The 24,544-nt window shown below is 42.1% G+C and overlaps 1 protein-coding gene across 2 annotated transcripts in view; it reads right to left on the bottom strand.

Annotated features, from left to right (window-relative positions):
- LOC104277944 (sodium channel protein type 5 subunit alpha-like) overlaps positions 1-24,544 on the bottom strand; it is a 175,476-nt gene that overhangs the window by 68,322 nt on the left and 82,610 nt on the right. Inside the window, exons 16-17 of one of the 2 annotated variants that reach the window (XM_009874761.1) lie at positions 770-1,237; positions 299-315 (exon numbers count right to left, since the gene is read on the bottom strand). In XM_009874761.1, the coding sequence (XP_009873063.1) occupies positions 299-315; positions 770-1,237 (485 nt within the window). The remainder of the gene's footprint in view (positions 1-298; positions 316-769; positions 1,238-24,544) is intronic. The other variant, XM_009874762.1, reaches the window with a different exon arrangement.

Genomic DNA, 24,544 nt, shown 5'->3' with positions numbered 1-24,544 from the left:
TGAACTTCGGGGGTCTCAGCTGGCGTCAGAGGATGCTGGATCAAGGCTGGAGGGTCTGGAAAACATTAACTAGGTACGTGTGTGGAGCCAAGAGATAAAGCTGGTAGAAAGAGGAGAAGGAGAGGAAGAAAAGTGTTTCCATGAAGATTTTTCTTCTCTGTTTTACACCAATGCTTTGAACCACACAGACTTTTTCAGCCTTTACTACTGGGTGCTCTGGGGAAAACAAAAATCTGCCATGTCACACTGAAGAACAGGCAAACAATTATTTTTTTTTCATCTGAATACATGCGACTACCTATCTTCTCTCTTCCTCTGGTGTCTTGTCATATCAGTCCCTGCCTCAATGTATTTCTAAGAGAACTACCTGGTGCTCAGTTCTTGCTGCACAAACCAAACCAAGCCATTGCCCTTTTCTGGACATTGAGAAAATTCCCTGTCATAGTCAGAGGACCTAAGATTTGTTCTGTAACATTCCCATGATTCAGCTGAAAAGGAAAAATACAGTCTCCTGTGTGAGAGAGGGTGTAATTGCTCTGGTTAGGATTAATCTAAACAAGCACAAGGAATACAAAGAAAGGGAATACCTCTTGTTGGAGACTGAATTTTGCTCTTGGATATGCACCTGTAACTTCTTCTGAAGTTAACAACATATCAAAGGCAGGATTAGGCCTTAGGACATTTGCATCACGAGGCACGGATCCAGATCAAGGGTGGGAACAAAGACCATCTCAGTAAGCTGCAACTAGAAAATATTTTTGTTGCCTACCTGCTCCATTTCCGTAAAGGTGCTCTGCTCCTCATCTTCCTCCTCGATATCCGACTCTCCCACAGCAATCGGAACACAAATGGACAGGTCAGGATTGGTCATAAAATCATCGTCTGTTATTCCAAGGTGTTTCTCCCCATTTTTATTCATCCCATCCTCAGCGTGGTTCTCTTTGTGATTCTCCATATCTTTGCCAAGCTCAGCAGTTGTGTGACTGTTCACACAATTGTTAAGGGCACCTGGGTTCTGGGCAGCAAGCTTCATCATTGCCTTCTTTTCAGCTGTCGTCTTAGGGTGCCGAAGGACATTGCAGCAAAAATCCCATGTTGTGTGTTTCAGGTACTGAAGACCCCTGTTGATCCGAGCAAAAGCAAGCTGCAGGTTGTTCATCTCCCCATCCTCATCTGGCGCTGAGAGGTTGTCAGCACTGAAAGAGCTTAGCAGCAAGGCAAGGAACAGGTTGAGCACCTGAAATGAATAAAGTTAAAAGGAAATCAATGACTCCTAAATGTGGAGGATGAAGGTTTGGGCTTGGAAGTGGGAGTGTCTGAGACTCATCCCATCTGTGCCACTGTAACACCAACAGTGTTCATCAAACTACCTCCAAATATAGGTAGTTTCAGTAGGAAAAGGAGGTCTGCAGACATTCCCAAACACGTTAATTTCAGGTGAAGAAGTACAGTACGAACGATAACAGGCCCTGACATTCCCTTTACACCTCCAACACCCCAAAACACAGAAAAGAAAGACTAGAGCTCAGAAACAGAATACGGGACAAAAATTTCATTGGAAGCTACATAGTGTAAATATTCTCCTAAATGGTGGTATAATGAATTGCCAGTAATTCCTGTAATTGCCAATATTCTGTCATGGAGAATATCACTAATTGCAACATTATTTGACATCCAGAAAGGTACTGCTTACATGTAGAAAAAGACTACACAAAGAATGTTTCCAAGACCTTTTGCTTTTTACTCAGTGTGAATATCGTTATTTATACTTCATAGTACATCATATATAGGGACCTGGACAAGCTTGAGAAGTGGGCTTGTGTGAAACTCATGTGGTTCAACAAGGCCAAATGCAAGGTCCTGCACCTGGGTCAGGGCAAGGTCTGGTATCAGTACAGGCTGGGGGATGAAGGGATGGAGAGCAGTCCTGTGGAGAAAGACTTGGAGGTACTGGTGGATTAAAAGTTGGACATGAGCTGGCAATGCGTGTTCGCAACCCAGAAGGCCAGACATATCCTGAGCTGCATCAAAAGTAACCCTGCTGGTGGTCCCTGCCTGGTGGTCCCTGCTGGTGGAGGGTGGAGATTCTCACCCCTCTAATTGGCTCTGGTGGGACCCCACCTGGGGTACTGCATCCAGCTCTGGAGCCCCCAACACAAGAAGGACATGGACCTGCTCAAGCAGGTCCAGAGGAGTACCACAAAGATGATCAAGGGTGATCATGGGGCTGGAGCACCTCCCCTGTGAGGACAGGCTGAGAGAGCTGGGGCTGTTCAGCCTGGAGAAGGGAAGGCTTGAAGGAGACCTTGTAGCATCCTGCCAGCACCTGAAGGGGGCTACAGGAAAGGTGGGAATAGACTTCTTAGTAGGGTCTATTGCAATAGGACAAAGGATAATGGTTTCAAAATAAAAGAGAGGAGATTCAGACTGTATTTAAGGAAGAAATGTTTTACAATGGGGATGGCGAAACACTGGAAGAGGCTGCCCAGAGAGGTGGTAGATGCCCCATGCCTAGAAACATTCAAGGTCAGGCTGGATGGGGCTCTGAGCAGCCTGATCTAGTTAAAGATGTCCCTGCTCACTGCAGGGGGGTTGGACTAGATGACCCAAGGTCCCTTCCAACCCAAATTATTATATGATTCTATGATAACGATATAGACGTGCATGGCACTCAAACCTAACAGTATATTTGGCAACATTTCTGAACATTTGTGTGTATTTTTCACAGACAGTCTAGATTTAAGTATCCTCTGCATCATGAAGAAGATTTATTGTGACTGTGAATAAAGACTTAAGAGGTCATATAGTTTCAAAACCTTCTCTGTCCAGGCAAAAAACCAAGTCATGACAAACAGGATTAATGTAGCCAAATCTGAGCAGGGCTCACCTCCAAAGCAGGCTTGGTCCTGGAAATGCTACTACTAGCCAGGAAAAAAAACCCCAACTTTTGGAAGATTTTCACAGATGTATGAGAAGGTCAAAACTGAACCAGAGACTGTAAGTTGGCTTCCTCTTGTTCCTGCAACTTCAGAACTGCCTACCTTTGCTGGTAGTGCACAGCAAGATGCAACTACCTACACATTGGGTGACATATTTGAATTTAAATCTAATTTTACCCCCAATAAATACAATTATATTCAATAAATAAGACCAGCTTCTCCTAGAAGGCTATTCCCAGCTGATCATCACTTGCTGTGTGTGGGACATTACACCTGCTTGTGGTTTGAGGAAGAATGACTTACAGCTTCTGTGCTGGATTCACAAGGGCAAGAAGCTCACACTCAAGATAGTTGCTTGGGATGACAGAAATGGGGCAAAAGTGCCTCAAACCAATATCAGCTAAAATATATTTACCCAAAATAAACTAGGACTGAATTGCCTTGCATCAACTTATATGCTGCCTGTGCAAGATGGGTGGGTGCCAGCTCTGTGGCACCGCAAGGCAGAAATCAGTGCTGTAGCACTTCTGCCAGTTTAGCAATAAAATGGACTTTGTGAAGATATTTTCTCTGTGATCTCTTAATGCTACCAGAAATACTTGTAAGTCTCCTGGCTTCTGTCTTTCTCACAGTATTTTAAATTGATAAAGTCTGCTAGACTGAAATAAACAGTATAAAAAGGACTTATACATAAGTCAGTCTTACCAAAGAGCCACAAGTTTTTGCTATCATCCTCCTGTCCTGTACCACCTTTTTTCAAATAATTAGAATGTATCAGCTGGAATTTTGAAAACCTGGTCCTAATCACTCTGGTGACACTACATTTGAATTGTCCTGTCAGTACTGTTTTGTAAAGTATTCTTTGCAATCACCCTGATTATAAATGAAAGCAGTTGGTAGCACAGCAGATGCTCGTGTCCATTATGAACTACAGAATAAACTACTGCTGTGCGGAGCACTACCCTGCTCTAAAGTAAAGTGAGGTTAAAGTTAATTGTTTCTTTGCTGGTCCATCACACAGGAGTGCCACTGACGGCTTGTGTGGGTCTCCTCTTAATCACTGGGGCAGTCTGGTATGAATCAATCTTTCATTTCATATCCCACCCAGATGTATTTCAAGTAATATTGTCTGATAGGTAGTTGAAAACCAGAGTTTTGGATATACTGCCAAGCAGGTGGGAGCCCATCGGTGAAGGAGTCACTGGTAGAATTATTTAAGCCATTCTCAACTAAGTGTAATAGAAGGATGGGGTCTCAGAGGTAAGCACACTGCTACTAGTGTCCTGAAAATAAACATGTGTGTAGAGAAGAGAAACTGCCCAAGTCACTGGTGTGGACCTTGGAACATGCCACTGCATGTGTCTCCTTCCAAGTGGTAACCAAGGGACATAGGAGGGAGCTGGAGGAAGGGAGACGATAAAGAAAACTGGATTGAAAATATTCCGGAATTTAAAGGTTCAATTCAGTTACCTTAATAGAGGTGTCTAGTCTTTTCTGAGATTATCTGAGACATGTGCACCAGACCTACAGGAGATGTGTGTCCTCCTAAAGCTCTGGCTATCATCCAGCTAGGGTATGACAGAGTGAGGCAGCAGGCACAGACTGGTGGTGTTTAGGGAACTGAATCTTTCTTCAAGGATTGTGGCTGTCTCCAGGATCGGACATCAAAGCTTGAGGCTCTAACAGGGCATCTAAATCCCATTTCAATAAAAAGAAATTCATCATGTAGACAAGAGAGCCTGACCAAACACAGGTGACCATGTTAGGGCTGCATGCATCCACTGCGTTGTCATCTAGTGCCAACTGACCCTAGAATGCCCAGGTCAACCTGATGCAACTGGCCAACAGGACAGTACTATGGGAGATTTATGCCTACCTGGAGGCCAGGATGGATATCTTAGAGTATCCCCAGTGGTGCAAGACAGAACTTAGTCAAGCCCTAGATCTGTGCAGACTGTAGGGGTAGCTCGATTGTCTTCTCCAGAGATGAATGCCTCCATGTAGGCATCCAAATTTTGTCATATGAAGCTGAATTTCATGCTATACTTCATTAATTCTTCTGCTCACAGAATAATTTGTTAAAAATGCCTCATTTTAATTATTTCTTATTTATTCTAGATGTCAAACTACAGTTACATAACTTTATCCACATACACCTGCAGGTATATATAATAGGCGGTAACATTCTCAGTGTTGTTATTTACCATGGATTATTAAGGCAATGTTGTTTGCTTCCCAGAAATGCAGCTGACATTTTGCACAAAGAGCTATTTACACTTCATGCTTTTAGCCAAAAAGAAATCTCAAATATCACTCCCTCTTTCCTTTACGAGCAGGTAACCTCACAGTTGTATTGCTGGGCGTTCAAGTAGAGTGAACTGCTGCATAAGCACTTTGTGTTTACTTATTCCCCCCATTTCACTGTGCACTGCATTTTCCAGAAAAATACATGCTCAACCCATGACACACCACATTTCCTGTAAAAGGTTACTAATAATATTCAGTCCTCCTGGTTGCTAACGCAATGCTTTCAGTTTAAGTAAAAGCAAACTAAGGACTAATTCCATTTTCAAAAGCAATGGCGGATTTGTATGTCCATATGGATCCCCTTAAAAAGAAATCTGCTTTCCAGTGACACCGAGCAGCCAGACTACAAAAGCAGGTCGCTTTTTCAGTCTTTGAGGCTAGGAATCAAATGACAGATGCACTCAAAGAAACCCCAAATCCTTTAGCATAATGTTGTTAAGCATTTACCCTAATGACAACACAGCATGTTTTTTCGTACTTTTAATGCCTTTCCAAAACCAATGACTCTTGTTATGCCACTATAAGGCACAAAAGATCAGATTCATCCTGCCTAATGTCAGGTGCCTCCTTTAGATGCTTAAACTGGAGGAGTTTTCCTGTAATGTCTGTACACAAGGGAGATGGTCTGGCACCCCAGGAGATGCTGAAGAGCTGAACCATCTCTGGCAGTGCCTGTTGAAGTCTAAGATAGTTTGGGTTTAGTATCTTATAGCTAGATCAACGTTTAGGCACTTACCAATGCAGGCCAAATATCTAACACAGAATAGCAGATTCATAGAATATCCACCTCAAGCTCGAATGGACCCATGAGGATCATGGAGTCAAACTCCCTGCTCCTCACCAGACTACCTAAATCTAAATCATATGACTAAGAGCATTGTCCATGACTTGTCAAACCCAGGCAGGTGTTCAGAAAGCCCTTCCTGATGCCAGTCTGGTACTCCATGCTCCAGGCCAGTGGTGGACAAACTTTATAACCAGGCACCCATCACCAGGTGCAAGGAGTGCTCAGGATGCTTTAGCTCCATCCTGAGCAGAGCTGCAGCACACAGGTACCAAGCCTGGTGTTGTGCAAAGTACTGCACTGGTTCTGTGGTCGCAGCAATTGAAGAGCACAAAGGCATGAATCTGTGAAGTTAATTCCTGGCTCCCCAGCCATGGAGAGAAAGCAGGCTGTTGGAAGGATCCCTTCTGCCCAAGGACCTCTAGGGAGAGGCTGCTGGTGGAGGCTGGGAGCCACATATGCTGCCACGGTGGGCTGCAGTCTGAACGCCTCAGTTCCACGACCTCCTTTTTTTATTTTTCCCAACACAGGGCAAAACCAGACAGTTTCATTTCAAAGGACACTCTTCAAAAATACGTCTGCAAACTCTGTTGCTGAAGAAAACATACTGTTGGAGTAAAAATGTGTAACGACCCCCTCATTTCCCTTCCATTCTCGTATTTACCTTGATTTGGAAAAAAATAAGGGATATAAATCTTCATGTACTTAACCTTCCATGAGTCATTCAGTCAGTGTGCAGCCCTGCAATCCTTCTGTGCTCCCATGAAATGACTCGGCAATACATTCTTTGGCCTGCATTCTCATTGGTGTCACCCAGACTGAGGCCATTTGGCATCTTGCTCAGCACCACGCTGAATAGAGGCTGAAAACCCACTGGCAAATCTAAGGCCATTTCTTAGGAGATTGGAAATAATTCTGTATTTCATTTATCTAGGAGCAAGAATGATGTTACACCTGCACAAGCTCAATAGAAGGGTTAAGCCATCTCCAAAGTGAGGTCCTCAGTTACTGCTTTTGTTTGACTGCAGAGGATCTCAGATGAGCTCTCCCACATGGCTTCTCCTGTAGTGGGATCTGTCTTGGGCACACAAGGCCAACAAAAAAAAAGTGAGTTTGATTTGCAAATCCCCAATTCTTGCCTGGATGTCAAGTTTCAAAGAACATTTGCAATGAGCAGCAACTAAGGCCAGACATTCTCACCTGCCCAGACCACACAGGACAAATCCTTACTAGGCTGGAATTGAAGATGGGATCACCTTTGAAACGGAGAGGTTCATAGAGCAGAACAGTTCAGGATCTGCTCTCGTGAGCACTTGTTTGGTTACAAACCCACAGGACCTTTCAAACAATTGCAGATGTGTACTATTCTCTCATCTGAAGGAGATGAAGATAGGAAGGACAGCTGAACGCAACTACAAGGGATCTATATCACTTGAGGGTGCTTCCCTGTAGAAGAGGAATCTTCTAGGAGCCAGCTAAGCCGGTTTTTCTATAACAACAGGGTCTAGAGCAGAAATCACGCCCCATCAGTGAATTGTCATCCAAAAAAAGAGAGCAGTTAAAACAAAGGATATCCCTAGGGGAGCACACTGTCACTGCTGTCACTCAGCTGTGTAGAAAAGCCCAGACACAGCAGCACGGTGAGTTATCTGCTAAGTTCATCAGCTACTCATCTAATACTTTTTTTTTGTGGATAAAACAGGGTGCGTACACCTTAACCTATTGAAATCCTTTTCTCTGGCAGTGCCTGTTAGATACTGACCAGCAAGAAGCTCTTCAGAGAGTCTCTGGCCAGTGGAAGAAACTGATTATCTTCCTTCCTGTTTGTTTTCTGATGACAGTGGACATCTGCACTGTTCTTTGGCTAGAACAGATGGGAAAGATGCAGTTTTCTCTTTGGAGATCTTGATGACTTCTAACAAGTCTAATACAATATGAACAAATTATTTAAGTCTGTTTACTGTAGCAAAATCCATGAAGGCAAAGAAAAACTGCTCATAAGGGGGTTTTCACTGCATCAGGGCTATGTGAGATCTAAGTTTAAGACAGAGACTTGCAATAAAAGGTCATCTAGTCTATCTCTCTGCTACTGGAGGATTATTTCCTTCCTTGAAGTGTATTTTCCAATCCTTTGTACATTTTCATCCCAGGGCAAAGTTTACGGAGAGAGTACTCCTATAAAAAGCAATTTATATGATCAGTTATTTTCTATATTCCCTTTTCTATTATTTCAGCTATTTGTGCTTGGATAAGAGGCTTATATCCTTCCAACCCAGTTTCTCTTTATCCTGTAGTCAATCTCATAATCCCATTCTCACAATATCTTAGTTTCTCGCTGTCAAAATGATCACGATACCACAAGTACGGCAGGAGGTCCTTGCTGCCAGCGGGAGGTGGGAGAGAACATGAGCTAGAGTAGGATTGATCCCCTTCGTATTTCTTGCCCGAGATCATCTAGGAAAATACACAAAAATGGGGAAATGGATTTCCTGCCTTTCAGCCATGCAACATCCAACGTGGAACGTTTGGTACTCCAAGGCAGGCTAGCAGTGGTAGATGAGAGGTTTGTGTGGTGTTATAATACAAATTCGTTGCAAAAAGAATTTTTTCTTATCAACTCCATGTTAATCTGTTTGATGGAATAACTGAGTTGTCTGCTTAAATATAAGAAAATGAAATTTAATAAAAACAATGCACCAAATTCAGCCTATTTCCCATGTAAAACCCCTAACCTGCTTTATGAATGCAATGACAGCAGATGTTGTCAGTGATGTCCAATGATAGGACAAGGTCCAATAACAGGACAAGGGGCAACGGATGCAAGCTGGAGGTTCCACAAAAACATTAGGAAAAAGTTTTTCACTGTGAGGGTTACAGAGCCCTGGCACAGGCTGCCCAGGGAGATTGTGGAGTCTCCTCTGGAGACATTCAAAACCCACCTGGACGCATTCCTCTGTGACCTGCTCTGGCAGGGGAATTGGACTAGATGATCTTTTGAGGTCACTTCCGACCCCTAACAACCTGTGATTCTGTGATTGATTCTCCACAGGAAAGAAAAATTGGAAGTAATATGGTAGGAATAATTTACTTATATGCAAATACAAAGTGGCAATAACTTCAGAGATTTTATGCAAATGATCTCTTTTTTCCCTAAGAGAACAAGGCCTGATTTTTGCCCGAGCTTCACAGCTACCACATGCATTTCCCCTGCCTGTGCATAACAGGGCTTGCAGGCAGCGCGCTTGAGAAGCCCAGCCTTGGGGCACGGCTGGTAGTCACACTCCCTTTAGGGGTGACAAAGGCATCCGAGGTTATCTTTATAGAGAAGCTAGATGCAGTCCATATGGCGAGAGGAGCTTGAGTCCTGTGTGTCCCATCTGAAAACTTATGGCTGCATAGGTGAGATGAAATGAAGGAGTCAAAGTGTCTTTTCTCTCTGTTGTCTGCGAAGAACAGGTAGCATGGCTGATGCAGCTGTATCTATCTGCACAGTAGACTCCAGAAACCAGGAGAGAAGAACATCCTTGCCTTACCTCATTAGTATTTTTATGGTATCTACCATGAGGCTAGGAGTTTTGCAGATGGCTTCCCAATTCAGGTAGTGACATTGCAAGGTCCTGTACCTGGGTCAGGGCAATCCCAACCACAAATACAAGCTGGGTGGCAAGTGGATTGAGAGCAGCCCTGCAGAGAAAGACTTGGGGGTGCTGGTTTATGAGATGCTCCATATGAGCTGGCAACGCATATTAGCAGCCCAGAAAGCCAGCTGTGTCCTGGGCTGCATGAAAAGAAGCGTGGCCAGCAGAACAAGGGAGGTGATTCCGCTCCTCTACTCTGCTCTGGTGGGATCCCACCTGGGGTACTGCATCCAGCTGTGGAATCCCCAACACAAGAAGGACATGGACCTGCTCAAAGAGGTCCAGAGGAGGACCACAAACATGATCAGAGGGGTGGAGCACCCCTCCTACAAGGACATGCTAGGAGAGTTGGGGTTGTCCAGCCTGGAGAAGAGAAGGCTCCAGGAAGACCTTTTAGCGACCTTCCAGTACCTGAAGGGGGCTACAGGAAAGCTGGGAAGGGACTGTTTACAAGGACATGTAGAAACAGGACAAGGGGCAATGGTTTTACATTAGAGCAGGGTAGATATAGATTAGCCCTTAGGAAGATGTTCTTTACTATGAGGGTGATGAGACACTGGAACAGATTGCTCAGAGAAGTTGTGGATCCCTCATCCCTGGAAGTGTTCAAGACCAGACTGCATGAGGTTTTGAGCAACCTGGTCTAGTGGGAGATGTCCCTGCCCAAGGCAGAGGTTTTGCAACTAGATGATCTTTAAGGCCCCTTCCAACTCAAACCATTCAATGATTCTATGATTATGTTTCCCCACAGTTTTGGTGGTCTCTTGTGCAGTCGGTTGTCTTTAAAAACACAAGGCAGAGAACCAATGCTGGACAGCGGTTGTGTTTGCCCATGTTTGATGTCATGTGCGTGGGTGGAAGGAATGGTCACGCTATTTCTTGCTTCGGAGTTTAAAGACACATGTATAATTAATGGGGCAGGTCTCTCGGTGCTGCTCTCACCACTTTAGATAGGAGTAAATCTTCCTGAATAATGGAAGGGTAGACTAGGCCCATTAATTGCACTTCACAGCACCTTTGTGTCACATAAGAATTTTTTGAGGTCACTTTAAGCTGCCATTCATCCCTCCCTGCTTTCAGTGGAGCTGTCTTTGCACCAGCACCGGGGTATGTCAGACCTGCCATGGGTACATCCTATTGAGAGGGGGAGGCAGACAAATGGCACAGGTAACATTGCTCTCGTTACCAGTCTGACGTGCTGGACCACACGATAAAAACACCTTTTCAGAGAAATAAGCTGAGCTGAGGGGAGAGGCTGGTGCCTCCTCTGCTCCCATCTTGCAAGAACCAGCCACCAGACTCTGCCTCGTCTCACATCCAGCCTAAGCAGCACCCCAGAAGGCAGGCAGAGCAAGGGGTCTATGTCCTTGTCACTCTGAAACACAGATCTGAGGCAAGGTATGGCACTTCTTATCATAATTCAGTGCACCCCTCATGCTGCCAAGCCCTCTTCATTTGTTATCTGCCTACAAGGGTATAAACGTACACACAAACAATACCACTCCAAGTGCTGGTCAATAACTACTGTTTGGGTTTTTTTAGCTGATAACTTTTAGTAGTTTTTGAAATTAAGACTCTCAGAAGTATCAGCAGACACATCTTTGGAAACCAAGTGCTTCCTGTTCTGAAAATTTTAGTCTTTAAATCCTGTATGAGAGAGAAGGAGGGCTGCTGAGTTGAGGCAGATAAATTCTTTACACTACTAAGGCCACAGCATAAAAGCAAACATGTTCTCACAGGTTTTTCTGTTAAAGCAACACTAGTCTTCCAGCCTAGCAAGAGACCCATAGAGCTGCTGTGGGCTTCTCAAACCACTGTCCAGTTAAACAAAATGTGCTATCAGACAAGCAAGACAACTGCGTTTGCGATGTTGAAGGCTCAACATACCCCAAAAGCATTAGGGAAACTATCAAAATTTATTGATCACAAACCAAGAGACAATTACCTTTGTGCTAAGTCAACAAAAGTGTTCAGCTGTCATGGTGATGAGGATGTCAAGACAATTAGAGAGCAAGACAGACTGCACAGGCTTGGACTGACTGTATGTATTTGAGAGTCTTTGCTATGGCTGCTTCCTGCAAGGAGTGATGATGGGTAAGAAACACTCGTGTTATCCATGGAATATTTTCACTACTCATGTGCAAACACCACCTCACCAGCTGCTCTACAAATTATTATACAACTACTAGACATAAGGAAAAAAACCCCTAATTTTGGAAGTTTAAGCTCTGTGGCTTTTAGCTGGAGACCCTACCAGCCAGAACCCTGCATGGCTGGGCTCATGTGGAGGACACTGGGATCTCTGGAGTCATCCCTCTAAAATTCTGATCCTACACCTTCACTGGGAGGGGTACAACCAGCCATGACCAGTTTGTGCTAAGTTTTGCTGTCAGTTATCTACAGGTATCATGTCCCTTGGGCAGTCAGAACTGCAGATCAAGAGAAAGAGGAAACTCCCTCCCTACACTTGGCAGAAAACATTTGAGGAATGGTAAGCCACAGAGAACCAAATGGATTAAAACCAACAACCTGGAGACAGAATAAGAGAAAAAGAAACCCAGTGATAATGGCCAAAGTAAATAATGATTTTCCTGCGGCCAATATATTACACCAGAGCAAAATCAATACAAGGGTAGGCCCAGAGATTTGAAAATTAAATCAGAGAGTCAAGAAATAATTAACATGAGCTTTCCCTTTAAAAAAGAAAAACCACAACAAAAACAAAAACAAAGAGAGGAATGGTATTTCCTTTACTTACTAAGCCATTTCCCAGGTTTGATAGTATAATTCATGTTCCATCATAGAATTACATTTTCCTATTATGTGAAATGTGAAAACTATAGCTATTTAGTGAATTTGGAAGACGTAAATAGGTTCTGATTCTTTGCATTTTGCAAGCGCAGATTCCTGGGAGGGCAGAAAAGAGTGACAGAGCTGTCTGCTGGCCAGGAGAGCTTCTTTCAGAAAAGCTACAAAACAGATTTCTACTAGTAATTTTGCACAGTACGAGATCTCCTGCCTTCACAGCACACGGCTGAGCTTGCAGCTTTCACACAGCTCCACTGGAGAAGACCAATGACTCCAAAGTGGGATGAAACCTTATCTCTCATTAAAGGAACAGGGCAGGAGGGTTTACCAGCAATGGTGCCAGTTACATCTCCAAAATGAGAGCCACCCTGAATTTGCAAGACAGGAGCTGCGGTCATGCACGTCTCACTGCTGTGCTAAAATGTGACCCATTTCCTCTGCCATCATCTGCTCCTGACTCCTGTGGTGCCCCACGTCAAGAGCCCATACCATTCAGTCTATGTCTTAGCTGTGGCTACTTCTGCAGGTTTCTTCATGCTTCCTAAATCCCCGGAGAGGTATCCTTGTTCTTTTGCAAGGAAGTGAAGGAAGTGGATGTCCTTCCTTCCTACAGCGTATGTCTATGGAATAAAGCTGACTGAGCTGTTTTTTCCAGAGAAGCATTGCTAAAAACATAGGAAAAACACTTTGTGGAAAACTGGCTACCAGCATCCTTCAAATCAAGTCTGTGCTCAACCCCACAATCAATGCAAACCCTTCTTTCCAAGCATGATGACCTCATCTTTAACTACATTCTTGTAGCAGGAAATACAAAGGTATTTTGCTGATGTGGGAATTTGAAAATTATTTTCCTTATTAATTGTATTCTGTGTGCCTCGCTGAAATCCCAGCAACTGGGTTTGCTCAAAAGCTTCTGTAGTGCAAGATGGACATAAAATTGGGGAAGCAAAGGATAAAGTTGGTGATGCAAGTTGTTTTTATGAGTTTATGCTCACTGCCAGTTGGCTAGAGAGAAGAAAGGAACTGAGAGCTAGGCAGAGAGTCCATTTTGTGATCTAAAAATTGCATCTGCAGTAGCAAACAAAGACAAGCCAAGGCCTGTTCTCCATCCCTGAGGGTAAGCAGCTGACCTCCCTTCCCCCAGGGAATTGCTTTGTGGCTGATCTCCCCAGCCAAGGATGTCCTCTGAATGCCTGGGGTAGGGATGGGGTGGCCAGGGAATGTACTGACCATTCCAGAAGAGAGACACTCACAATGTCTGAGTTCATGCCCTGGGCAGTTTATAGATGCAGCCACCTGCCTCTGTTTTTGAGTAGAGAGACTTCATTGTACACTTGCTGAACCTCCCAGAAACGAGATGGCATGACATCTAAATGTGGGAGACAAAAGCATTCCAGAAGAAGAGGGGACATAGAAGTCATTCTGGAAGAAACATCCAGACAAAAGAGTTTGTAGCCCAAAGAGCCTAAGGGTACTCTTAGTTGTGTAGTTGAAACAAAGGAATATATGTGAGAGGGGCCAGAAGGAGAAAGGAACAGGTGGTGGAGAGGAGGCAGAAAACAGGGGAAGGCAGATGAACTGAGAGTAGAGCTGCTTGAAAAATATCCATCCCAAAAGATAAGTGCCTCTTTTCATGTCAATGAAAATTCAGTACGGAAAATACCAAGTATACTTCAATTCAAACCCTAGCATAGGCTCTTTTTGTGAGAAGATAGGACTACGACCCACAGAAGGCAGAGATTCTGTACAAAAGATTGGCTTGGTGGACAAAAAAGCAAACAAACTACTTTTGCACTGAAATAATTACAGATTTTCAAATGGCTTTAGAACAGAAACTTGGAATTTGCTTGTGCATCGTGAAGGGTGAAGTCAAAATACACAATGAGATGGAGGTTGCAGAAGATGTGATGAAAGGTAGAAAGCTAAAGCGACGTGGAAAGAGGAGATCTGCTCGAAGCTTGAGACTAGGAAGACTATAGCTGGGATTTGTGGTAATGTCAAAGAGAGCATTTACTGACCATGACCAGAGCTGACCAAAAAGGAAGAAAATACATTTTAGGCAGAAGAAAAATAAAGGAAGGGCAAATCTGAGTCATATTCAATAAGAACTGATTGAAACAGAGTCTGGCTAGGGATGACCCATGGAAAAAAAAGGAGAAGAAAAGATAACACATGAAGTTTAGTGACATGGAAATAGAACAAAAGAAAATTAAAGAGCATCAAAGAAATAACAGTGTTAAGAGGGATGAAAAAACAACAGGTCTGTCTCTCCTTTCCTTTTAACTGTTTGCAGTTAATACAAAACTGGTGGCGTAGTTCCATATCTCTTGGAGACTCTCTTTGGCAAATGTGGGCCACCGGTTTTATTGTTTTTAGAGGAGTTTAACAGAGTAAGAGTCAGCCAAGCTGACATTTGGGAACAGGAGGAAATGTGGGATGGTAGCAGGAGTCCAAAGGCAGGACCTCTTTGATTGCAGGAGCTTCTTACTGTTCAATAAGACCCAAAAGGGCAGGAAATTGGTATCTAACTCTGTGTACCACATTTAATTTACAAATGTATTCCTCAGCATATTTCCTTGGGAAGCCACAGACTGTGTTGGTGAAGAAATGCAGGTATGAGTATGCACTGCACGTGGAAAAGATAAATTCCAGTCTCTTTTCAATACCATATACCTCCTAAGAAGGTTAAGGCTGTCAAGACTAGCTGATTGTTTCACATATCACTTTTAACAAGCTATTTCTAGAGACAACTGTTAGAAAAAACTGCTCACTGCTTAGTTTTTGTAGGGAATTTTTTTCTTTAACTGTTTTTGGTTTTTTTTGAACAGAAGTATTAGATACTTAGGAGTAATGAATAATGTTTTAAACTTGTACCACCTGGTCTATTTTAACATGAAAACCTTGCCCTTCCCTCAGTACGTGCTAGGAACAATTCTGTTGTCATTACCCTTTCAATGACATCCAGACAACTTACACAATGACATTAATAAAGAGAGACACATTTAGTTGTACCCACCTTTGCACATTCGTGTCCAATTAAATTTGACACAGTGTCTTCTTGATTTTTAATAACTACCCAACTATTAGAAGCAACTTAACCACTGACAAAACCCTAGTTACACTATTAACCAAGGACAGAGGTAGTACAAAAAAAGAGGCAGCATTCTACCCTACTGATGCCAAATATATTCACAGGGCTGCAGTTTTTATTGTGAAAACTCCACTCCTCTCCAGCCCCTGGAATACAACCAAATCTCAACACTCCACTAGTATATCATCTTCACAAATAAAATATATATATATACATACATCTATGGTGAATCCTGCAAAAAATACTTAATCTTGTCATCAGTTCATATAATGGAGTCAATGCTTAAGCAATATTTTTAGAGAAAGAGCTCTGACTTGGAAACAAAATTGGAACAAAAGGCATAAGGATGGTTTCCAAGGGACAGGTTGATTGACTTAATGTATTAGCGTTCTTCTTCTTCCATATTTCTAAGTCATCTCACACCCACGAAGGTTAATGGGAGATAGTTTCACATTCCATTATATACATACCTATGGAAGAGTACTAGCTTTATTATCAGATTTTATTCCTCTCTGATACATCCCATTTAGAGATCAAGAAGCAATAAATTTACCAATGGAAATCTGCACCAAATGCCAAAAAAATGTCACAGTCCGCCAATAAATCTGGTTTGGATTGTCGCTTTTGGGAATTCCTTGTTTCACAGATGAGAAAAGACCCTTCTGTATACTAACTTGTATTAGGATTTTGGCTGTTTGTATATAAAAAGATCAACCTTTCTATGGATAGATGTCGCAGGGAATAAAATGGCAGATTTTAGTATATATTCAACATGAACAATATATAATACCTTGAATACACTTGTCCCCTAATATGAGTTGCATGCTCCTATTTAGTCACCAAGTGCCAAGATTAAACTCTTCAGAAGAAACAACTGAGCCTGTGGCAGGATACAGAAACTCATAAATCTGGAGTGACAGAAGGAAGCAGATTACTTTTCAGAAGGACGTTTTGAAAGTAACGTCTCCTCCTCCCTGTTCTCAGGTGCATTTCTGTCACCTCTCTTGGGCAAAGCAGCCCTATATCTCAGAGCTTTGAATGGACTCTACTTAATCTACCATACAATGGCATTTTTGAAACCCAGCAGTCTCCGATGGTCCATCATAAATTATCTCGAGGTTAATTGCCTCAGACTTTTTAGCACCAGCATCTGGTGTTACACACGGGGATAGGATATATCTACTCAGCAAAATGAATGATATTTATGTGGGCATTGGTAGATCTCATGATTTTTGAAGACTGGAGTCTGGAAGTCCGGCAAAAGGTTTGTCTTTAAAGTAAACCACACAAGGATGCAAGCTTTTCATCTCTGCTAAGAGTCATGAGAGGCAACTGGACTGATTGATGGTTGGTATCAGGTTTTATCTTTTTGATTCATCACATGATGAATCACTGTTTCTGGAGGACCTTTCATAACTCTTGAAGGTGTTTAATACTCACAGTAGATATAGCCAGATTTTTGCTCAAAAGCACCTTTGTGCTCTCCTTCCCAGACACTTCTCAAACAAGGATGGACAATAGGGAATAGGAATAACAAAAATAATTTGTGGACTATGCACATAGCAGGCATGAAAACTATGAAAAGAGAAGCTCAGAAATGTGATGGAGTTTAGCTACTTTCCTCTGAGGCTTGAACTCTCCATTATTACACTAAACGTACCTGCTGCCCAACCGTAAGTATACATCAGGAGAAGCAAAAAGGATGGTAACACGCTGACAGTTGTTTTGACTCTGTTTTGCTTGTGTCCCCAAATGTGCTTATTCATGTATTCTGGGCTGCTCTGCTGCAAAGCTGTGTGTGACTTGAGAAAGAAAATTTGCCTCCCTTATATAAGTGAACAAGTTGATGACACACACTCAAATGACACTTCTCGCTAATGATCCCTTGGGCTTCTTGGCTTCTTCTGGACCCACTAATGCTCCAGCCCACATTTCCAGTGTTCCTTCAGCTCTCATTATGGCTCCTGTCACTTTCTGATGAGCCCTCCTCCTCCTCCACAGACCCCCACATGCACTCCACCCACCGCTTTGCAGATTTTGTGTGTCCTGACGATGACTGTTATTGACATGCCTATTCTCGCCTGTTTGTCTAGTGGCCTTCTCAGCTGATGCAACCAAAACACAAATGCGCATTTCCAGAATGTTAGAAGCTGCTGAAAGAGCAGATAAGGTGAACAGCAGCATCCAGGACATGAACACGGAGCTGCGGAGAGAGAGTGGAGGGAAGGCAGTGCTCATGCAAGACTTGCAACAACCGGAAATTCTCTTTGAATCTCCTGTGGATGCACATTTCCTTGAAAAACACTGTTCTTTCCCAGCTTCATATAGCTGCGTCTTATCCCTTCTTCCTTCCATTGTGCAAGAAGGGGAGCTGGTGGACCCTAAGGATGGTACCTGCTTGGTGGTAGAAGTACAATATCCAAAGCCTGATGACACAGACCTCTAGTGTGGTTTGAAAACTAAAAAAGCTAAAACCTAAAGTGTTGTAACCTGGGCTTGTAATACCTTGTCCCCAAATTTGTTTTAATTCCCAGCAAGCAGATCCAACCTATTATTTGCAATTAGAAGGCACACAATATTGTAAAATTCCAGTTCATTTATATTAATGATCAGATGCAATACAAATACTACATTCCCCTCCAAGGAGATTAACCTTTATTCACAGAGTGGATGTCTTCAGTGGCCCCCATGAATAAGAGCGTGTTTGTCGTTAAATGCAAAAATAATTACTTGATTCAGGGCAGCAAGCCTCACTGCAACTGTTGAGTTGTATATTTCTCTAGGGAAAGACAGTAAAAACCATGAAAATGGGGCTTCAGTAGTTCTAGGCTTGTACATGATTTGAAAAGAAAATGAGATGGCTGGAAAAGTGCTATCATATGTCATCAGTGTTCCATTTTCATTAATTTATTGGCACAAGACATCTTAATGAATGAAGCCAGATTCCTTTGGGGAAAAGCAACCCATAATCACCCTGTGGAAAGTTTCATGGTCTTTAAACCCCTTGGTGTAATGCTTCATGTCTTTTAAAACCATCAGAGTCTTGATGTAGCTTCCCTCAGTGACAGTGCCATCATGTCAGGCAGAAATACAAGGCTCATCTGAAGACCTTCTTTGACCATTATAATATGCTTTGGCTGTCTGAGCTCTTGAAATGTAAAATTGTAATCCACTTTTACCTAGGCCTGTTAGCTCTGCCTAGCTCTTTTGCTATTACTTATGATTTTAGCACAAGAGACAGTGATAGTTCTCTATGTCCATTTCATTTAAACAAAGGGAAAATTTGACACATTACCATAGACCTCTTTCAAGCCCAGTTGTGATCTGCTGAGAAATTTGCAGTGATGGAGATGTATCCGTATTGGGTGAGACAGGACTTTAGGGCTACTTCTACACTAATAATATTTAATTTAATAAATGCACCCAGGAATATTTTCTGGCATTGAGAACAAATACATAAAACCATCTTGCTCCATATTATTTAACTTCTTCATACCCTGCACAGTTGACCACAGCCTTCCAGCAGGGATAGTCCCTTGCATGTGAAGCTCCTGCACAGTTGGCCAGCTGATGGATTCACACAGGGTGGGCTATGAGGTCTCCCACACAGGTGGCCACATACACTCCCTTATCTGTTCCTGGATTAGAGATTGTGATGCTCATGTAGTAGCATTCCGTAATTAAACATAGGAAATGGTTTCATATAAAAACAAAGCCCTCATGCTGAGAACCATACAATCCAACAGTAGCCCTGTCTTACATGATTATGCACTATACATCACAGCTACCTCTTTTGTGAGGTTTTAGTTCTTTTTTCTTGATGGCAAACACCAAACTAACGGTAGCATTAACAAACAAAGTAAAAAAAAAAAGGAAACAATGGTAATCAGAATTCAACATTTATCATATGCCTTTACTTTGTTCTTAATGTTAAAAAAAATGGTCAGGGAAGCAGGCACATATAGAAAATGATTTTGCCTGACAGTAGGATTACAGCCATATCTAGTGAGTATTAGATAGTCACCTGGGACCCAAGGGCTCTTTGTATTATTTAGGGTCTGTCCCTTAGGAAAGGGATTCAGGACAGGAAATTGTTGTGAATTTCTTCTCATAGACTAAGCTTCACATATACCTGTAGTCACTTCTCTTCCTCACCCAAACAATCCTCCCCATCCTCCTCAAATCTCTATCACACCTGTCAGGCCAGGATCTTTGCTAAATGGTCCTTCACACCTCTCACCCTTTTCCTCCTTCTAGGATGTTTATTCCCATCCAGTTTGCCTTGGTGGTGCTCAAGACAACCTGCTAGTGGGAGGGAGAATCTTGTGGAAGAACATGTTGAGGTGGAAATACTAAGTAGTTAGGCAGTGCTCACACTCTTTATAACATCTTTCTTCCTTGCCCTGATGCAGAGACACATGTCTGTCAGAACAGTTGATGGAAATCATGGTGAATGAGATCTCATGAAATTTTCTTGGCATCTCACCAGTTTGAGAATCCACAGATTATAATCTGATGGGGGTTTAGCTTCTCTTTCCCAGAACATCTCTTCAAGGAACTGTCCTACACAGATTTGTAGGAAAGGCAGGTAGGGAGGGACAAACCTCTGTTTTCCAAGAACGTGTAATTTCCAGATTTCTTTGTGTCACAGTCATGGGCCATATTGCATCAGAAGAAATATCCATTAAGGCTTCCTGAGACATGGAAGTTGAATAAAAGGATGGATTCCAGGCATATCTGACTTTTTCAGAGAAAAGTTTCCACTGAGTTTAAACCAAACCATGTGACTTCATATCTCAATCCAAACCATGCTAAGAAGCTCTGCTGCCAGGCACCCAAACTACCATGGGAAGAAAGGACTGGAATGTCCTCTTGGATCACCAACTGAAGCACCCTGCTAACATGAGTTGCTTGCTTCATTGACTGATCAAGTTTCATAGACTGCTCATTTGGGGTTAGTCAGTCTTGCTGGAAAGTTGTCCTAAACAACCTCGCTGTGCTGACAGTCAGAAACTTCTTTTCCAATCCCAGCCTAAAGGTATCTGTGGTGATATACACTCCATTATCTTGGGATGAGCAGTATCCTGTCACTTAAACTGTTCTGCCATGCCCAGTTCTGCATTCCCTTCATCAACTGCATATTCCCGTATTGTGTTTTTCCAAATAGTACTTAATCTTTCTTGAGCATCAGTCATTAATAGGGTGTATTGCATAGGGTGTATCACAGATCGCTGTGCAATAGCAATCATAATCTCCTTTCTCCTCTGTAATTACCTTTTCTGATATGTCTTAGAATCTCATTTACTTTTTTAATGGGTGTGATGTTGGTATATTGCTACACCGTAGCGTCTCAGTCTGCCAAAGTACATGGGGATATCTCTAGCTGAGTCTGCATCCCAAGATTTCAGGGACAGAAATAGGTACTTTTAGGGTCTATTTAATCTGATATATTTTAGATGTCTTTTTTTGGGTAAGGTATTTTATGACTTCACAGACTCCATTAACCAGATCTGACTACAAAGGCATCTCCATGCAATTATCTCAGATGCAGATGTAGTGATTGATATATATACTTGTATTATTCTCTCAAGCATTTTCTGTTGGTAAGCTACTTGGTCATAACATAAATTCTTAAATAGGGCTGAGTGCACGACCTTACACTTTGTATTTGGTAATTCCGTGCTTCATGAATTAATTCAATGATAATGGTTATGCAATTCTTCCTACAGGATAGCCTGATAGCCTAAGAACTGGTGATGCTTTCTACTGCTGTGTTCTCTGGAATATTTTCCTCAGTGAATGGCATTTCCAAGGACAGTAGGAAAAAAAAAAAGTAGCTTAGACCTGATACTAAAAGAGCACTTCCAGCCTTATATTTCACCTTCTAGGAAAATTCTCAGCATGTCACTTCCCTGGTTACAGACTTTACATCTTGACATGCTTGTGACTCCGGGAAGACAAAATCCACCATGGAAATGCAGTAGTGAATTATCAGCTTGCGGTGGACTGAAGAACAGTGGTTGATGTGCTGTGGAATTACTAGGGGATGCATGTAAACCAGGCAGAGGTGAGAGATACAGTGGCAGTCTAGAAACTCAGCCCTGAGGGTGAGTTAATGCACCGTGTCTGTTAGCTTGGGTTAACACTAACTGATATTTTTTCATGCTGTCTACGTCATCCCCAGCTGAATTGGAGTGTGAGCAAAGACAGTGAGTACATTTCTGCCCCGTGTTGAGATATCCTTCACTTGGTGGCTTTTCAGGGGAAGCTGGCAGAAAATGGGCTTCATCCGGGTGGCTGGCAGAAGAATAAAAGGGTGGCTTGGCGAGCTTACGTCACGCACACACAGTGAGGTTGGAAGGTTGTTCCATCTGTGATTGAAGTGTCAGTTTTATTCATGCATGTTGTTAGCACCCATTACACGCAACTGTCCCCTGAGAAGCAGCTGGTGTCACGCTCGACTCTCCCATCGGCTGACCTGGAAGAGTAGAGGCCACTGGGGACTGCCTCGCTACACAAATTCCACTACATCTTCTTAATAATTTCTGTCTCGTTGATTTTCCTTATTAACCTCAGCAACATAAATACACATAAGAAATACGTTAAGCTCTTTATAAAACTTAACAGCAAGCGTAATTATTCAGGTAGCAATTTCAGGAGCTCTTTCTTACAAACAGAGGAGAAACTATTTTATTATCCCCATGTGTTGCCTGATCTAGTTGAGAGGCATCCCTGGAGGTTGGATTAAATGATCTCTAAGGTCCCTTCCAGCCTAGGCCATTCTGTGATTATCTGTCTGGTTTGGCTTTACCTTCCAAAGATGTTTCAATGACTTTAAAAATGCCGTCTGACAACAATAGCACAGTCTTATTGTGCAAAAACAAGTTAAACAGCCATAGTTCTCCAACGATGTTGTAAAGTTTAGTTCTTTAAAGATGACTCAAAATATCACCTGACCAGCAGTAAACATAGCTTCACGCGGCACTGAACAGGACATTTTCAGGATATATGAATTCAAACCAGAGACTTAAGATTTACTAAAATTCCTTTCACTAGCTGGACTCCTCTATAACATGAAGCTGCCCAGGGCACTTACTAACTTTCCTAGCTGTTTTTCACCGTTCCTTTGAATTTATGTTAGTGAGGCTCATGTCAGTGAGCCCTGAAAACTGCATCATTGAGTATACAACAGAATCACAGCAGTTGTAACCCTTCCAACACCGATTTGCAGCCTTTATTTTACAGAAATTAAAGAGCAGGTCTGCTCCGTAACAATCAACCTTGCAGTTGGGAAAGTGACAACAGACACTACCATACACACTGGCAGATGTGACAGTAAAAGTATTTAATGTAGAGGAGTGTGCAGATCTGCTACACTGGCAGAAATGCTGTAGAATTTCCTCCATGCCTTCAGAGACTAAGAAAGTTCAGATCCCGAATGAGATACAACCTTAGGATAATAGTTTTCTGATTCAGAACTGACTCTTGAAATGCAGAGGAAGAACAAGGATCTCAGCAAGTTAAAGAGAAACTTTCCTAGCATAGATGGCTAAGGAGTTACAGGTAAATGATTTGGTTCTTGAGTCTTCTGATTTCAAAGGGATTGTGCTTCTTTTCAGCTACCAGGATTTTGGGTTCTGATGATGTTCAGCACATAAGTGAGTTTGTGAATTCAATCTACTTTAACTGAAGAAAGAATTCTGCCGATGCCAGAGGAATAAGACAACCTTCTCTCTACCTGCTAATCAACATCATGAAATACCCATGTTACACAGTTGGCACTGGGTGAGTCTCATGATCAGAATCTGGTTTTCTTTTCACACTTAGGAACGAATAATTTTTTGTTGTTTTTTTGAGTGATCTCTAGACAATAATAATTTTTATCTACCAGTTACTGCCGCATGCTTACAGAACTATTGGCTGAAAAGGATAAAGCAGTTTTGCTTTCAGCTGACCAGTAAATTCAGCTTATCCATGCTGACAGAGTATTTCAATATCTTTTTTTACATGTGGGACAGCCTTTTCTGAGCGCTAAAGGTTAAATATATGTAGATGATGTTAATACAGTCTCCGTTGAATCAGATTTTATGTTTAACAGAACTTACGCAGGCTGATGAGTGTTAATATCTAAGAGTATCAGATGTTGCAAATTCACATCTTTCAATAATTCATAAATATTTCAAATGTTAACATTTTCCCTAGAATTTACTATGTATTATTTTCAGGTTATATTATCATACACAGGAAGAAGGACAAGATTAACTTTCTTGGTGGTAGGCTAAACTCCCTAAGAGATATGCAGAAAGTAATAATTTGCCCCAGCTTTGCTAATCACATTTATTTCCAAGAAAAATCTATAGAAAATGAAAGTTAGGGAAAAAAACCACATAAATACTCTGCCACTTCCTAGGTAATCTTAGTATAATCTTTTGACTTTCATTAAAAAAAACCCCAAACACTCTAAAATACAATATGCTCTTGCAATCAACATTTTCGGTGCAAAACTAACTGTTAAAATACAAATTAATGCAAACAACAAAAAGTGCTATGTTTTTCTATGAGCTCTTTCAGGAACTTTTCTATCCTAGCAGCAGAGAACCAAAACACTGGGTACTTTAAAGCAAAACAACCACTAAAAGCAATCAGTAGTAAACCCCAATATTTTTTATAGCAACATCTACTATTAAACAACTCACTATCTAAACAGTAAGCCCATTAGAGCCACAATGTCAAAGATGCTCTGTAAGCTGACCAGGCAAATCATTTCCACAATGACTGCAAGCCAGCAAAGAGCTCCATAAGATGTCAACAGGGAAATAAAATTTGGTCTTAAAAGGTTCAGAGCTTATATAAGTCATGCTTACAGGATAGTGTATTAAAAAGGCAAGCGAGTGGCATTACTGTGAACACAATCCACAGCTTCCTCAAACATGTAAAGACACTCAAGACTCCACTCAAAGACACTGCGCTAGCTGTC

Source organism: Apaloderma vittatum, unplaced genomic scaffold, assembly GCF_000703405.1.
Source record: "Apaloderma vittatum isolate BGI_N311 unplaced genomic scaffold, ASM70340v1 scaffold10858, whole genome shotgun sequence".
In the NCBI taxonomy this organism is placed as follows: Eukaryota; Metazoa; Chordata; class Aves; order Trogoniformes; family Trogonidae; genus Apaloderma; species Apaloderma vittatum.
Note: the sequence above shows the minus strand (reverse complement) of the source record. Positions and strands in the feature narration are given on the sequence as shown.